At 39.9% G+C, this 18,291-nt stretch overlaps 1 protein-coding gene across 4 annotated transcripts in view; it reads right to left on the minus strand.

Annotated features, from left to right (window-relative positions):
* Positions 1 to 7,292: 7,292 nt before the first annotated feature.
* Positions 7,293 to 18,291, minus strand: part of PLEKHA5 (pleckstrin homology domain containing A5) — a 242,744-nt gene continuing 231,745 nt past the window's right edge. For all 4 annotated transcript variants that reach the window (XM_060166765.1, XM_060166764.1, XM_060166763.1 and 1 more), the window contains 6 exons: positions 16,545 to 16,754; positions 15,523 to 15,663; positions 14,872 to 14,996; positions 11,693 to 11,838; positions 10,217 to 10,322; positions 7,293 to 8,150 (listed from right to left, as the gene is read on the minus strand). In XM_060166765.1, coding sequence (XP_060022748.1) covers positions 10,228 to 10,322; positions 11,693 to 11,838; positions 14,872 to 14,996; positions 15,523 to 15,663; positions 16,545 to 16,754 — 717 coding nt within the window. In that variant the 3' untranslated portion in view covers positions 7,293 to 8,150; positions 10,217 to 10,227. The remainder of the gene's footprint in view (positions 8,151 to 10,216; positions 10,323 to 11,692; positions 11,839 to 14,871; positions 14,997 to 15,522; positions 15,664 to 16,544; positions 16,755 to 18,291) is intronic.

Consider the following 18,291-nt stretch of genomic DNA (forward strand, 5'->3'; position numbering starts at 1 on the left):
TGCCCAAATATCTGGAAATTAAACAACAAATTTCCTTGTAACTCATTGGTCAGAGAAGTTGCAAAGGAAATTAGAAAATATTTGAAAGGAAACACAATCCATCAAACACAATCAATAAAATGGATAAACTCTAGCTAGAGTGATTAACAAAAAAGAAAAGGAATATACAATTTATCAATATCAGGAATAAAAGAGGGGACACCACTGAAGATATTAAAGCGTTAATAAGGGAGTAGCATGAACAACTTTATGCCAATCAATGAAATGGGCCAATTCACTGGAGACATAAATTACTAAAACTATTTCAAGAAAAAATAAAAAATTGGAATAGTCCTATATGTAATAATTAAATAAAATTTATAGTTAAATACCTTTCTGCAAAGAAAACTCCATGCTCATATGGCGTCACTGGTGAATTCCATTAAACATTTAAGGAAGAAATAACACACAAACTCTTTCAGAAAATAGAAGAGGAAACCCTTCTATGTATGAGGTCACTATCTGAAAACACCAAAACCAGACATAGTCATTATAAGAAACGAAAGCTGCAGAGTAATATTGCTTGTGAAGGATAAACACAAAAAATCCTTAACAAAGCATTATCAAATTGAGTCCTGAAACAGAAATGCAAAGGACCTAGACTAGCCAAAACAATCTCAAATATGAAGAACAAAGATGGAGAACTTACACTATCCGATTTCAAGACATATTACAGTAATCCAGATAATGTCACATTGGGGAAAGAACAGACATATAGACCAATGGAACAGAATGGAGAGTCCAGAAACACACACATATATATATATAATTATATTATATATATATAATTATATTACATATATAATTATATATAAAATGTGTACATAATTTTTATATATTACATATTTATTATATATAATTTATAACATAATATGTAACATATATATTATATAAAATATATGTTTTATGTATATAAAATTCTTTTTTCAATTGATCTTTGACTCTGTGAAGGCAATTCACTGGGGAATATATGAGTCTATTTATACAAAACTCTAGATAAAGCAAAACCAATCCACAGGGTCAGGAAGTGCATCAGTGGTTGCCTGGGGTGGAGGTTGCCAGGGGTGGGCTGGGGACATGATTTGCCAAGGTACAAGGGAACATTTTTGGGTGTTACGGTTTTCTCGTTATACTTGGTTTTGAATCATTCTAGAAAGTCTCATGGCTAAGATTTGGAGGTCACTTAGGGGAAGAAGCCCTCATCAGATGGAAATGATCTATACCTTGATTGTGGTAGAGGTTAGATGGGGCATACATATTGCCAAAAAAAAAAAAAATCACCTAACTGTACCCTTTGTATGGGTATATTTTATGTAAATTACAGCTTCCTAACAGTTCATCTAAAACATGAAATGGTTAAAAAAAAAAATGCGGCTTCCTTGGATACGCTCCAGACTTAGTGAATCAGAAAGTTGAGATCGTAGGGCTAAGATTTGGAGGTCAAGTGGGGGCAGAAGCCCTCATCAGGTTGATTTTAACTGACTGACTAGTTTACCTCCTGTTTCAGGTCCAGTGAGAACTTAAAAATAGACATTTATTTTCTGTTCCTTATTCTAAAACTAAGACATGATTGCTTGCCAAAAAAATTCAGGGAGTGTAGGAATCTTTAAAGATCCAGAATTAACATTATCATATATATAAGGTTTTTCTGCAAATGTATAGCATACACATGTATTTTTAACAACATGGAGTCCTATGAAACATACTATTTTATCAACTACTCTTTTCACTTAATATACAGTTAACCACTTTCCATAGATTAACCATACCACAAGAAGTGACTGCTTATGTATTAAGTGACTGTATTCTCTCATTTATTTGAACAGTTCCCCAAAGATGGACATGTAGGTTGTGGGGTACTTTTTGCAGCTTGGCCTACTCAACACCCACTTCAACTCCCTTCTCACTGCCCTGTTCAATTCTAAAAGCTGGAAAGATAAATACTTGCTTTCTCAGATACCCCGGCAGGTCCGGCGGCCATGTCATCTGGGTCTGGCCAATGAGACAGAAATGGAAGCAGCTAATACTGCCTCCTGGGCTTCCTGCTCCCCAGGGGGCCTGCACCTGGGGGCCCCAGGTCCAGTAGTCACTGCCTAGAGCAGAGCTGGAAGGGGGCAGTCCGGTTCCCTCACAGCATCCCTCAGTCTCCAGACAGCCCTGGATGCCCTTCTGTTGGACTTCTAATGGCATGAGATAGACACCTTACTTAAACCACTAACAAAACAAACGACAAAATGCCGCTGGGTACTCACTAGGTTATTTCCAAGAAAAATTCCCAGAAGTAGAACTGTTGGATCAGAGTATGCGTTTTTAAATACTTTTGAAACGTTTTATCAATTGACACTCCCACCAGTCCTGTATTATTACTGACCTGCGTCCTTGGACTCTTTAATCAATAGAAATTGATAAGAGGACAGACGAGAACTTCACGAAAGGCTTTCTTGGGGCTCGTGCTGCAGCACCAGGGAACGGAAACAAGAAACAGGTGATCTTGCTCGTTTTCCGGGTATGGCTGGCTGGTTCCTCAAATGGCTGCGGGTGAGGCAGATTGGTGGGTGGGACCAGAGGCGTGGCTAAGGTGGTCTGCCCATCCCCTCCCTCGGTGGTGCTGTGCGCAGGGGTCATGCGCAGTCTCGTGCTTTTGCTCCCGGCACCTCAGACATGGCAGTAATTGTGTGGCCTTTTTGTAGCTTGTTGTTGATAACTGCTGGGACTGCATCATGCATGCAGTTATTTTTAGTCCTTTATAGTTTCTTCGTATGCTGTTGCTTGAGGAGGCGTTTATTACACTCTGCACGCCAGTAAAGGGTCCCAGGTCCCAAGCTATTGCATGGTGCAAGCACTCTGGTAGTGGGTCCCAGGTCCCAGGCTATCTCTATAAATTTACAACTTTCTCTACACTGTGCCAACTCAGGATATTATCACTTATTATTTTTATATTATAAAAAACAAAATAGCTTTATAGCGGTATAATTGATATACAAAGAACTGCACAATTTGATGAACGCGGACATATTCAAAGACTTGTAATACTATCACAACAATCAAGGGAATATACACATCTAACCCTTCCCAGAGTGTCCCTGTGTCCCATCGTGTTTTTGTGTGTGTGCAGGCAGTAAGCACAGTTAACGTGATATCTGCCGTCTTAAAATTGTTTTCCAGGGCTTCCCCGGTGGCGCAGTGGTTGGGTGTCCGCTTACCGATTCAGGGGACACGGGTTCATGCCCCGGTCCAGGAAGATCCCACATGCCGCAGAGCGGCTGGGTCCGTGAGCCATGGCCGCTGGGCCTGCGCGTCCGGAGCCTGTGCTCTGTAAAGGGAGAGGCCGCAACAGTGAGAGGCCCGCGTACCGCAAAAAAAAAAAAAAAAAAAAAAATTGTTTTCCAGCTTTATTGAGCTATAATTGACATATAACATCGTATAAGTTTACTTCTTAGCAAATTTTGAAGTGCACAACATGGACTGTGGACTGCATTATCACTTTTTCTTTTTCTTTTTCGGTACGCGGGCTTCTCACTGTTGTCGCCTCTCGCATTGCGGGGCACAGGCTCCGGACGCGCAGACTCAGTGGCCATGGCTCACGGGCCCAGCTGCTCCGCGGCATGTGGGATCCTCCCGGACCGGGGCACGAACCCGTATCACCCTGCATCGCCAGGCGGACTCTCAACCACTGCACCACCAGGGAAGCCTGCATTATCACTTTGTTTTGCACCATTTCCAAACTGATGGGTAAAAAAGATATCTCATTGTAATTTGTCTCATTTTAATTTGTCTATCTTTGATTACCACTGGTAATTCATACATTTAGTGAACGCTTCTATTCCTTCTTTTGTAAATTGCGAGTTAGACCAGGGAACTTACTGGAAGCAGCTGCTTCCCTCGTCTTTGGCTGTGGGCAATGTTGGGGGATATGGCTAGCAGCCAATTTGTTTGAAATTCCAGCACCTCCATTACATCCCTGTCACTTTCCAGTAGGATATTACAGACACGAGCTCTGTTCCAGGCCTGCTCTTCGGCACTTTCCAGATGTCTCCACAAGCCCAACACACTTGGGAAGGATCTTGGTGAGATATGTTATGTCTCCAAGGGAAAAAAAAAAAAGAAAAAAAAAGCTAGGGATCTTTAAGCAGCTGCTATTTTAAGGTATATGCTAAACAAGTTTCTGAACAGCGTGAGTTGCTACTTCAAATACAAAGGGTTGAATCATTCATTTTCTTACGCTGGGTGGAACCAGACAGTCCAGCAGTCAGAGAATAGCAATTTCTTACAGGTGACACGAATGTCCGTATAAATCACGTACCGTATAACAAATAACATCATTTGGGGGAATAACGTAATGGATTTTTTCAGGGGTGCTCTTCCATGTTGACATGGAATGGCACGTCTTCATTTACCCATTTTGAACTGTTTTCGTAATCACCCAAGGCTATGAATAAGGAAGTATGAATTGGGTATGGGGGCTAGAGTAAAAATTCAAACACAGCTGGGGACCGAGGCAAGGCCAAAAGTGTGTGTTGAAGCGGACAAAGAAAAAGAGAGAGAACAGATATTCCAGAGAGCCTCAGCCTTTCTACACTTTTGCATGTATGGACGCCGCCTTTCTGAGTCATTTTTTATGAATGATTTGCAGCCGGCAGGACCCAAGAGGGACCCACAGGCTCTGGATATCACTCACAGACACTGGGGCTTTCAGTTCAAGGAGCAGACCGGTGGTGATCTGCAAGCAGTGACTGTAAGTAGCATTGTCCTTAGGAAGGTGGGCTGGTATCTCCTTTGCCCCTCAAAGCTTTCAACTGCGCCCTGCAACAGGCGGCTGACCTCTAAGGACTATATGAGAGATTCTCAGACTTTTGAGTCTCAGGATTCTCACAACTTAACAACTATTGAGGACTCTAAATAGCTTGTTTTGTGGGTTATATCTATTGGCATTTACGGCAATAGAAATTAAAGCTGAGAGACATTTAAAATATTCTCATTCATCGAAAATAACAGTGATAAACCCACTTACGTGTTAACATAAATAACATGCTTTTTAATAAAAAAAAATTGATTTCCATTGTTGTAACGCTCTTTTCTATCGGGATTAACAAAAGACAGCTGGATTTCCACATCTGCTTCTGCACTCAGTCTGTTGTCGTATCACAGAGGTCAGATAGCCTTTGGGAAATGCCGCTATTCACTACTGAAGGAATGAAAGTGAAACAGGCAAATACCATATTAGTGTTATAATGAAAACAGTTTTGACTTCAAGGATCCTCTGAGAAGGTCTGGGAAACCCCCGTTAGTTCCCGGCCACACTCAACACAACTCCTGTGACTTCTGAATCCCACTGGGTTCAGCCATTGGGAGCCCTGGCAATAAGACAGTGCCATGGGAATACTTCTTGCTCTGGCCCCTTCCCTGCAGGGTTGCATACACTGAGGCTGGCTTGGTCTCTTGGAAAAAGATTAAGGCTTCTTTCAAGTGACTCTCTTCTACGGGTTCCACTTACTTCTCCCCTTACCACTTTGGGCCTAGGGGTAGAACATCTCTAAGTTGTTGCATTATTTTTTTTTAGTTTTTCTACACTCTGTACACCTTTGTAAATAAAAACTGAATTTATCCTAATTTTTTACTACCACATGTAAATAAAACAAAAATTCAAAAAATAACACAGAGCCTTATTATGTGCCAGTGGTTCTCAAGGTGTGGTACCTGGAGCATCGGCATTAGAATCACCTGGAAACCTGTTAGAATTAGAATTCAAATTTTTGGGCCACACCCCGGACTGAAAGAATCAGAAATTTTAAGAATGGGGCCCAGCGGGGCTTCCCTGGTGGTGCAGTGGTTAAGAATCCGCCTGCCAATGCAGGGGACATGGGTTCGATCCCTGGTCCGGGAAGATCCCATACGTTGTGGAGCAACTAAGCCCATGCACCACAACTACTGAGCCTGCACTCTACAGCCCACGAGCCACAACTACTGAGCCCGTGTGCCACAATTACTGGAGCCCGTGTGCCACAATTACTGAAGCCCGCATGCCTAGAGCCCGTGCTCCACAACAAAGAAAGCCACCGCCATGAGAGAAGTCTGCATACTGCAGTGAAGAGTAGCCCCCGCTCGCTGCAACTAGAGAAAGCCACGTGCAGCAACGAAGACCCAAAGCAGCCAAAAATAAAAATAAATAAATTTATAAAAAAAAGTGCTTCAAGTAAAACCATACACACACACATACCAGGCAAACATAAAGACAAAAGCCCCACATAAAACCACCCCAAACAAATCCCAAAGAATAACATCAACTCTCCCCTAAACACACCCATAAAAGATTGGTAACAATCATTGTGTCATGACTTAAAGGGAACTCATAATCTGTTGACTATTTCCCCTGAGAAGACTTCTGTGTGTCTTTAGAAAAAGGTAATATATGTAAACATGTTCATATGGATATAAGGAGCTAAACATGCTTCTCTCATTTTCACCTCTCTTCTCATTCACCTCCTACATTAAAGCCTGTATCTATTTGCACTTCATTTTGTGTGTTTCTGTTTGGAGCAGATGAACTCTTATACATCTGCATTTTAAATTATATCTAAATCCTCTTTAACATAGCATGAAAAAAAAAAAAGAAGACTGACCAGCACCAATTTAGTTTCAGCAATTTTATATAGGAATCCCAAAGCCTTGCATTTCCTTGTACTCTGGGAACAATATATAGCCTGAACAAAAGGTTATAGTGGAAAGGAAATGTAATTGATTCTGAAGAGCGTGAACATCTGCAGAGAATGTGGTGTAAGAGACAATGATCTCTGCTTATGAGGATGAAACGGTTTCTAGTTACCCATGTCAGAAGAATAACTCTGCCCCCGCCCCCAACCCCAAGTTCAGTCCACTAAGCAGAGCGAGGCTGCAGATGCCTTCTATGACACGGAAACCAACAGAAATAGGTATAGAAGACTTGACAAAACTACATTTGCCCAGTGGTGTTGAAAAGTCAGAAAAGCTTTATGCTGGTGCAAATTTTGTCATTAAATGTAATGTGATTGTGGCCAAGTCAGTTTCTCTCTCTGGGCCTCAAGTTTCCCGACTTTGACGTGGAAGAGCTGAGCTGGATGACAGACACAGTTCTTTTATGATGCTCTTTCCAGTAAGATTAACTACTTTTTCATCTAGAAGTCTCTTAAAGTCTCAGACTTTCCATTTTAGATGGGAAGAGCAAAAATTCTAACACAAGTGATTTAAGAACATCAACATTTATTTAACATGATAAAAAAGAAATGAGATATGAACATTTGCATTTAAACAACAGTAAGTAGCCTTTAATACTTACATTACATGTGCTCATTGTATAATATATACACAATGAACATAATTACATTTGTACACAAACTAAGTACTGGATTTGAAAACCTGCTTATTGCTGTACACATCTAGTCCAATGAAGTATAAGCCCAGTACTTCAAAATACCTACATTTTAAATTGCTTTTTAAGAAAAAAGTAAGCGATAACATTTGTATCTAAGCTGACAAGAGTGTGGCATAACTGCTGACAATGCAATCTGACTGAGAAATAATTATAGCAGGAAACGGACATACTTCACTTAGCAGTAATAAAATGGCACATTTTAAATATATATATAAAATTTTTACAAATCAAGGGTGAAACAAAGCATTGCAGTAGCCAAAATGGGAGGAAGAAGGAAAAAAAAAAAAAAAGGAAAACAAGCTTCACTGGAAATAATAACTAAATTTATGTACTGAAAAGTGAAAAGAAATATAAATTCACCTAGACTTTAGAAACATCAAAATCTGGAAATCAGCAACTAAGTAAGCTCTGGCTGTAGACCACACACTAAAAAGCACCTTTACCTATGTGCTCTGAAATCATAGCAGCAAGCTGGTGTCAGAATAATAACCTTGAGATTACATTACATGACCTTGAGTGTACATATGGGCCATTAAAGCTGTTTTGGAATAAACATTTTCCAGAAGTGATAAAATGATGCTCTGTGGCCAAAAGCATCAGAACTATGAATTTCATAGATTTAAAATATACTGTACAATATCTTCTCACATTGCCAAAGGTCCATGTCCTCAGCTTTGAATGGTTTCAACGGAAGTCAGTATAGCTGAAAAATACAAAGAAGTAAAATTACTTTGACACCTGCAAAGTTAATTAATGACCATTTCCTGAAGTAACTAAGGGCCACATTCTCTAGCAATAGAACTGACAAGCATGGCCATGAAAATCCCAAAACATAATACAATTATCTTCTCTTTATTTTCTTCTCTTCATTTTCTTCTCTTCATTCATCTTCTCTTCATTTCCATAAGCTTAATTCACAAAGCAAAGAAACATAATGCAATATGTGCACAGCAATTCAGATGAAAAAAAGGACCGAAACTTGTGGCTGAATCCAAAAGGTTGACGAAATGAGCAGAGGTTTGCACAACTTTACTAAAATACGTAATACTATATTAAGCTGCCTACATAGCGGTGTCATTTGTAAAACTTTCCTAAGTCTTGCCAAAACCACTAGTTCAGAAAGATGACACATGCACAATGAGAAGATGGATTATAAAATAATGCAAGTCTGAATGCCACTGGTTGGTTGTGGTGACTGCACACCACAAAGCTAGAAAATATCCGGCAATCACTGTACCTAAGTCTAGTACGTAATACTCCTGGCTCTTGGAATGAAAGTAAAACAAAACAAAAGCGAATAATAACAACTTAAGGAACCTGGAAATGTACTCCAGTTTTAACTGTGAACATTCTTGTTATCAGAATGGTCCGAGTACAATGAATTGTAACCTGTTTATTGAACCAAGAGATAATGGGAGTGGCTCTCAAAGTACATTTCACCACTAAGACAGACGGAGGCCATCAATCAATTCTTTGCACAGGAGGAATAAAATGAGCATCATGTTCATTATCCCTGTTTGGTGTTATTCTGTCACTAGTGGCAACTGCCACTTCTGAATGTATTAAGTTAAAAGTTTAAATATATGAGTGACAGAGGCAAGACACAGGTTAAGACTACAACAAATACAACAAGTCCTAAAGAGATACCAAGTGACAACAAACAAAGCCTCTTTTAGGCTCCAGACAGACGTGATCTCAAATAAAAGTTACAGAAATGACAAGACAGTTAAACATAAATCCTCTGGCTGAAATAAAGGGACACAGATTATAGCTGCTACAAAAAGGTGTGAATGGACGTAGAGGCTAGAAAATGAGCACTACTGGATGAAAAACTTAGTCTAAGTTGGTATTTGTACTCATTTGGGTACCTAAAAATCAAAGAACATGTTTGTAGCCGTGCTCATAATGTCTGTAGGTGTTTGCTCAGCTTATAACTGATTAACAGAAATTGGTGATAATCCGAAGGCACCAAACATGAGAAGATCTGGTAGATACTGAGAAAAAAAAGTGCGGAAAAAGGCATAAAATGTTCACTCCATACCTCACAGCTTTTCTGAAAGATAAAAAAAGTATGTAAGTACAAAATTGAGGTAAAATGTAGCCATTGTTGATAAAGTTTAAAAGTAAGACACCTTAGGAAATTATTCGTGGTTCTAAAAGTGTGGTCTAAGGAACACTGGTTGAGAAAGGCCCCGTCTCCCTGCCCCCACCTGTGGCTTTTTTAAAAGCTACCTCCCTACCTAAAAAAAAACAAAAGCTACCTCCCTGACTTAAAAAAAAATATTATTTAGAAATAATTTCTGATGGCTCTTAAAGATTTTACATTCCATATCTAGTTGGCTGTACCATAAACTTTTCTTTATCCTTAAAAATAATTAGCAAACTTCCAGTGTGGTAGATAGGTCCACGTTGAATGTAAAAAACATTTCTGTATCAAAATGTAACGAGTTGAACAGAATTCTCAGACCCAACTGTGGAAAGAAACTGTTAGGTGGGAGCACAGCTGCAAAACACTGCAAAACCTCCCCTCCGAGTTTAGCTGTTTTTATGGATGATGAAAGAAGAGACAGAGAAAATGTTGTTACGTAGCAAATCACTGAAGGGCTGATGTTGGAAATTTTGAGTTACTGCCCGTGGTTCAAACACTTGCTCTGCTAACTATCCCTAACACACAGGCCGGAATTCATCACAGTTTTTATTCACCAAATCAACAAAAGTCAGGCTGAAAGCTCTAACAGTAAAGCACGAAAATGAAAGGAAACGACGTACTTGTTCTGAGACTACACACACATGAAGTGTGAGCCTTCTGTGAGCTGCGGCTGAGTGGACGGAACGGGTGATGCCGAGGACTCGGGAGACGGGGACAGGCTTTGCACTAAAACACACCGAGAAAACGTGACGAGATCAAAATCCTGGAGACACCTTCGGAGAAGGAAATCCTGACGCTGCGATTCCCAACACAGAACGTGTGTCGGGAAGGAATTCTTAGTTGCATTTCGGCTCTGTTTTTTGTTATTCTGGCAACTGATTATTCAGTATGAAATGTCTCTTGAAGACTGGTTAAAAATTCCTTTTCCATGTACGTCTTAAACTTATATAATGTTATATGCCAATTATATCTCAATGAAACTGGGAAAAAATTAAAACAAATTTTTTGGGGGGGCTTCAAGGTTAATTTTCAGGTGTATATCAGTGACTCACCCCTGTTGGGTCTCATTTTTAAAAGCTTTTCTAGTTGCATGAAGCTAAATACTGCAGATGGTATAAATGTTGGGGTTTTAATACACCCACACAACCTTTAACACAGACTTGGCATCATAATAACCGAATGTGATCAATGACAATTTTTAAAGAAAGTGAGAATTCCTGTACACATTGCCTTGTGAGTGATAAGAGGCAAAGGAAAAAGTGCTTCATACTGGTTACAAAGGAACATGGCTGATGATATAAATTTCCATGTTATATGTATATAAGATACAGAAAATGCTCTTAAGAACAGTCCTGCATAATTGAATTTCATTGGACTTACCCTTCTGCAAAATGATTGGAGGCGGGGTTGGGTGGGGGGAGGAGAAAGAATTACTAGGGATAGCTTTTTGTTTATGGACTATGAGATGCAAAACTGATACATTACACTAGTGGGATGATTCCCCTACCCCCATCCCTTGGCAAAAGTCATAAAGAAAAAAAAAAAGAAAAAAGATGTGTGAAGAATCCAGAAAGTATAAAAGAATAGCACAGAAAATTTTATTTTTTCTTAACATGCTACGGATCATGATCTTCCACTATCAAAGAAAAACCCAGATGTGGATTATAGTAGGAGCTAAGTAAGTAAATCTATTCTACTAGTGTAGATATTCAATCTTCCACAGTTCCCAAAGGGGTAGGCTTATGAATACTCGGAGAATCCAGCGTCAGAGAAAAGTACTAAAAGATCTTCTTCTTAGAAAAAAGTTTAAGGTATGTGTAAAGGTTCAGATTAAAAAAACAAATAAAACAAAACAAAGAGAAGGAACTGACGCCCAAGACAGGAGAGAGGGCAGATCTAGCTGCTCACGCAGGGCTGGCCCTGTGCTCTGGTGCAACTGCAGCCCTCCTGATGGTGCAAGTGTGGGAAGGCAAAGGCTGCTTGGTCTGCAGTTGACGTCCCTGCGTGGCTCCCTTGCTAGAGTCTCCACATGGCAAATAAATTCAGAGGTTCAGAGGAAGCACCAGTAAGAAAATTAGGAAACATGTAATATCTACCTGCCATTGTCTGACTTCCTCTAGAAGCCTCAGGAGTTAGTTCATAAGAAATAACAGTTTCTTCCTGCTCATGAATATTGTCCTTTGTATTTTCTTCAGGGTGGCCTTCTGGTTTATGATTTGGGATCTGTGACTCATCTTGAGGGCTAATGAAAATAGATGGAAGTTTTAAAGTTCGTTATTTTAGAATGCAATTAATTTTTTTTCTTCCAAACTTAGTGTTATGAAAAATCTTAACTATACATAAAAGATGTCACCATCTGTACTTAACAATTGCTAACATTTTGTTGGCATTTTTGTCCACATTTTGCCAATCTTGTTTCATTCTAAACCCTCAGCCCCCTACTCCCCAAATGATGATTATTATTTTTTTTAATTAATTAATTAATTCTTGGTTGCATTGGTTCTTCGTTGCTGCACACAGATTTTCTCTAGTTGCTGCGAGCGGGGGCTACTCTTCGGTGTGGTGCGTGAGCTTCTCATGGCGGTGGCTTCTCTTGTTGCAGAACATGGATTCTAGGTGCGCGGGCTTCAGTAGTTGTGGCATACGGGTTCAGTAGCTGTGCTCGCGGGCTCTAGAGCACAGGCTCAACAGTTGTGGCACACGGGCTTAGTTGCTCCACGGCATGTGGGATCTTCCCGGACCAGGGCTTGAACCCGTGTCCCCTGCACTGGCAGGTGGATTCTTAACCACTGCGCCACCAGGGAAGTCCTCCCCAAATTATTTTAAAGCAGATTCCAGACATATCATTCAGTCTGTAAATACCATCAAATATCCAGTCAATGCTCAAATGATCCTGATTGCCTCATAATATCATCTTAGAGTTATCTGTTTGAATGAGGATCCACACAACAAAGTCCATACACTGTATTTGCCTGAGAAGTCCCTTAAAGTCTACTCTAAAATATACCACCACACACACCCGTTTTATTCTTTGTCATTTATTTAGGAAAGAACCTGGTTTATCTGTCCAATAATTTACTACATTTCTGGATTTTGATGACTGTACCCCTCATATTTTTTATAAACTGATACGATTCTTAGGCTTGATCAGACTTAGGTTTTGGGGGAAAGGAGGTAAGTAATACTCTTTTAGGTGGGTGTCTTGCACTACTGCATTAATAGTCTCTTTTCCTGATGTTAAAAATGATCAGGGGACTTCCCTAGCAGTCCAGTGGTTAAGACTTCACCTTTCAATGCAATGGGTGTGGGTTTGATCCCTGGTCGGGGAGGTAAGAGCCCACATGCCTCGTGGCCAAAAAACCAAAACGTAAAACAGAATATTGTAGTAAATTCAATAAAGACTTTAAAAATGGTTCACATAAAAAAAAATCTTTAAAAAAAAAAAACAAAATTTTTTTTAGCTAACAGCTTTAGCAGCACTGAGGAATATTGTTCATCCATTATTTTAATAGGGTTTTAGCAAAGCAGTGATATTCTAAGTCTCTCATTCTTTTTTTTTTAATTAATTAAATTTTGGCTGCGTTGGGTCTTAATTGCAGTGTGTGGGCTCTCTAGTTGTGGCACATGGGGGCTCCAGAGCGCACAGGCTCAGCAGTTGTGGTGTGTGGGCGCCAGAGCACGTGGGCTCTGTAGTTGCAGCACGTGGGCTTAGTTGCCCCACGGCATGTGGGATCTTAGTTCCTCCACCAGGGATCGAACCCATGTCCCCTGCATTGGAAGGTGGATTCTTACCCACTGGACCACCAGGGAAGTCCCAAAGTCTCTCATTCTTTTATGTTTTTTAATAAATTTTTTAAAATTATTTATTTATTTATCTTCAGCTACATTAGGTCTTCGTTGCTGTGCACAGGCATTCTCTAGTTGCGGCGAGCGGGGGCTACTCTTTGTTGCGGTGCGCAGGCTTCTCTTGTTGTGGAGCACGGGCTCTAGGCACGCCGGCTTCACTAGCTGTGGCACGCGGGCTCAGTAGTAGTGGCTTGCGGGCTCTAGAGCACAGGCTCAGTAGTTGTGGTGCACGGGCTTAGTTGCTCCGCGGCATGTGGGATCTTCCCGGACCAGGGCTTGAACCTGTGTCCCCTGCATTGGCAGGCAGATTCTTAAGCACTGCGCCACCAGGGAAGCCCTCTCATTCTTTTTTTTTTTTTTTTTTGCGGTACGCGGGCCTCTCTCACTGTTGTGGCCTCTCCCGTTGCGGAGCACAGGCTCCGGACGCGCAGGCTCAGAGGCCATGGCTCACGGGCCCAGCCGCTCGGCGGCATGTGGGATCTTCCCAGACCGGGGCACGAACCCATGTCCCCTGCATCGGCAGGCGGACTCTCAACCACTGCGCCACCAGGGAAGCCCTCTCATTCTTTATTGAGTGAAATTTTTCTAATAAAGAAGAGTTTCCTCATAAACTCTCTGGTTGCAGCTTGTTTGGGAAAGGTAAGATAAATGTTTACTTCTTTCTCTTTATGTACCAGGTTTTGGAACAATAAGTGGATTCCCTAGCATCCTCTGAAGGGGCCAACAAATTATTTTTTGTTGTTGTTGTATCATTATGAACTCATAGATTTGTAATATACTGGATGTGTTTTAATCTATGTCTATTAACAAAAGTTCAGCACAGATTTTTTTTCTTATCAGCTATCGCCAAATATTTTTCAAGTTCCCTCTTGCTATTCATTGAAGAGATAAAGGCATTCCTAATAACATGAGATCACAGCATTCCTCTTTTCCAGCACTAGGAATTTTTTTATGGATGGTGAGACTGAGGATATGCATTTAAAAATGCTAGTTAAGAAATACAGTTAAAAAATAAATGGCAAATCACTATAATATTTGGAACGCTTAACAGACATCTTAGATATCTGATCAATGTCTGTCATTATACAGGCAACGCTGAGGTGCTTACTTTGCTGTAGCTTGCGTGCCTCTGGCATTTTTTTAAAAAAGGTATTTATTGATCACTTGCTAGGTGTTTAGCACAGTGCTAAGTGCTATACACATATTTTCTTATTTAATCCCTATAATACACTTGTGAGATGGATACGATTATTATCCTCATTTTTACAAGTGAGGAACCATGACAGTTGTGTAACTTGTTCAAGATCCTACAGCTCGTAAGAGATATTCTGGGACTGGAATCCAAGACCTCTGACTCTGAAGTTTACCATTTTTAAGCAGGTATACAATTTTGTGAATGATTCCTTTGTTTGTTTTTCCTAATTATTACCTGTATGGAACATCCTTGGGCATCTTTTCTTTGTTTTCTTCTTTATCCACCACTTCCTCAGAATTTACTCCATTTGGCTCAGGTGTGAAAAGTGTTTCGGAAAAAGCATTTTCAGTTTTTTTAAACTATAGAAGAAGAAAAATTCTCTTTTTCAAATCATTTTTACCACATTTAATATATTAGTGAATTATCTAAAATGATTCCTAAAGTTTATTAAAAAACCCATACCCTATCAAATATTTACTGAAATATAAATTTATATTCAAGTGCATTAAAAATATTAATGTCCTATAAAAAATAAATAAAATACAATGCAAAACTTAAAAAAAAACACTAAAAAAAAAATTAATGTCCTTTGCTACTAGGATAAAAGGTACATTGCCACTAGTTAGCCGCTTTGGGATATAAGATTCTTTAATTGGGTTAATGATAATTTATTCCAGCCTTGATTGATCATGTTTTAAGTTTTCAATTAACCCAGTTTTTGTTGTGGCTGAATACATCGATCAAATTATACGAAGCCTATCATTTCACTAAGATCTATATAGCCCCTGTGACAGAATGACACGTAACTATTTTCAACCTTCTCACTTGATCTTATCTTCAAAAATCCACCCCTTTGTAACATCTGTCCTAAAATAATCTCTCTACCTCTTCGCTGAAATCTGTATTTTGAGGTTCAGCTTCTTTTAGTCGAACAGTTTCTGCGGCAGGAGTTTCATGGTTTGGCTTCACGTCATTTTCTCTAATGACGGCATCCGGTTCCTTAAGGTTATCATCCCTCCTTCGAGTCTGTTCAACAGATAGACAGCATTTTTAGATTCATACTATAAGGTCATGCATAGTTTTTAGATAGTACCTATTAATTTTTTGTTTTTTAAAGTTGGTTCTTCACTTGCAAGGGTTTCCTTATGAAAAACAACAGAGGAATCATATATATTACTCATCTATTTTGTAATGTGTAGAATGTGCAGTTATTCAACTGTTAATTGGTTGAACCACCATTAGCAATGCCTGCTCTCCATTAGACAAGACAGAAAGAGGATTTCTATGATGGCAGGGAATCACTTTCAGCTGGTCCATGTCTACTAACAGGGATAGACCAGACTGAAGCCACTGGAAAGGTTCCTTAGTCTGCTCTGATTTATGAATCAGGGTAACAAACAAACAAATAAGTAATAAGAAACGGAATGGTGTCTCTTTGTAAGACTAAAGTTAAAATGTAATGAATAGTAGAACTTTTCTTTAGAAACCCTCTCGCTACAATTTAGGTCAGGCTAAATTAGTATACAGAGTAATACACATTTCATTGGGAGGGGAACTGGGGACCATCCTGCTAACCTGCATGGCATTTTACATTTGTTGAAAACACTTTTATCTTCTTACTATCTCCATGAAGTAGATAGGACAGGTTGTATCTTTCTTTGATTTACAGTAGAGGAGATTAAGTCCACAACGTATAGGAGGGTATCCAACAAGTAATTTAGCTCTGGTTTTCTGAACCCAGGGCTATTTCCATTTTACTAAGCTGTCCTGGCATATTGTAAGAGTTGAATAATATAACTATCCATGTTGCTGACATTTAAAAGCCCATCAACCATGTAACTCTACGATTCTAAGATTCAAGTGATATTAGATTTACCCACAAGAATGAGTAAAAGCAATTGATATACCTGGGAAACCCGGAATGGATTTTCCCTTAAATTTGAAGGACTTGGTAAGGGTGACTGGTCTAAAGCACCAATAATGTTTAATCCTTTTTTCTTTTCCCTTAAGCATGCTTGTTGATGCCTCCTGATTCTTTCCATTTGCTCTTCCACAGTCATCCTAGGTCGAGTGCTTTCAGCCAAACAGAGCTGTTCCACTGCACTTCTTGGTCTTTCCTTTAAATTGAAAGTAAACAAACAGATGAATATCTGAAGACAGGATAACTTGTGAAAAGTATGTTAGAATAAAAAATGTCCTGCAATGCATTTACTTTGTTTGCAAAATCTCAAGTGGAGGTTTTGGATGTCATTTAGATAACACCAGAACGGCAGATTACTCCATGCATGCACTGATGCAGGATCAGCGATGGAAAGAGAGAGAGAGAAGAGGTAGGAGGGAGGGGAGAGAAGAGGAACTTAAGGAGGGGATTTGCTTGTTTTTAAAAACAAAATACAAAAAAGTACGGCAGCTCTGGAGTGACCCTACCCCACGGCCCTGAGATAGGAAATTGTATAAAACTCAAACTAGGAGAAAACAGGGGGCATAGCTTCTAAAAATCAGCAATTTCTTTTATTATACTAAAAATGTAATGTTTCAAGTCACACATTTTTTACTGTGGAAAGACTGGTAGAGAAAACATCCTTAGTTCATGAAAAACTATGGAAGAATCTATTTTCTATAAATCAGAAGGTTATATTTTATATACATATATACATTTACATGGCTCTTTTTTTTTCCTTTTTGTGGTACGCAGGCCTCTCACTGTTGTGGCCTCTCCCGTTGCGGAGCACAGGCTCCGGACGCGCAGGCTCAGTGGCCATGGCTCACGGGCCTAGCCGCTCTGCGGCATGTGGGATCTTCCCGGACTGGGGCACGAACCCATGTCCCCTGCATTGGCAGGCGGACTCTCAACCACTGCGCTACCAGGGAAGCCCTACATGGCTCATTTTTATGGTTTACTGAAGGGTTTAAAAATATTAGTCACATTAGGGGCTTCCCTGGTGGTGCAGTGGTTGAGAGTTCGCCTGCCGATGCAGGGGACACGGGTTCGTGACCCGGTCCGGGAAGATCCCACATGCCGCGGAGCGCCTGGGCCCATGAGCCATGGCCGCTGAGCCTGCGCGTCCAGAGCCTGTGCTCTGCAACGGGAGAGGCCACAACAGTGAGAGGCCCGTGTACCGCAAAAAAAAAAAAAAAAAAAAAATATTAGTCACATTAAACAACCAGTTCTTACTTCTCACTTTCTTACTAAAGATATAAAACAATATTGGTATGAGATCGAAAATAAGTATATCAATAACTGTCATAAGGAAATTTTAGCTTATTTTATATAATAGAAATTTTAGAGATTAAACATATTCTAAGATCTATAGAATAGAATGCATAGGTTTCTTTGTGTCCTCTGGACTGAACTGCTGGGAACTGACTGAGACATTGGTGGAGTTGCTGGTGTTTTGGAAAGAACCCAGGGCAGAGGTAAGTATTTCCGTGACTAAGCAGTATGTCAGGATAACGGCCAAGGTCCTCTTCTCTCCACTGCAATCTAAAATGTGTCTGCAGGGCAGTAGCTACAGATCTAGAACTGTTTTCTATTGTATAGAATATCTTGAAGAGCTCACGTAGAAACTGAAAGGAAAATGAAAAATGAAAAGCCTTAGAGTGCAGAAATGATGCTTCTCATTTGTGAAACAAAGCATTTGCTTTTGTGAAAAA

Source organism: Lagenorhynchus albirostris, chromosome 11, assembly GCF_949774975.1.
Source record: "Lagenorhynchus albirostris chromosome 11, mLagAlb1.1, whole genome shotgun sequence".
Classification (NCBI taxonomy): domain Eukaryota; kingdom Metazoa; phylum Chordata; class Mammalia; order Artiodactyla; family Delphinidae; genus Lagenorhynchus; species Lagenorhynchus albirostris.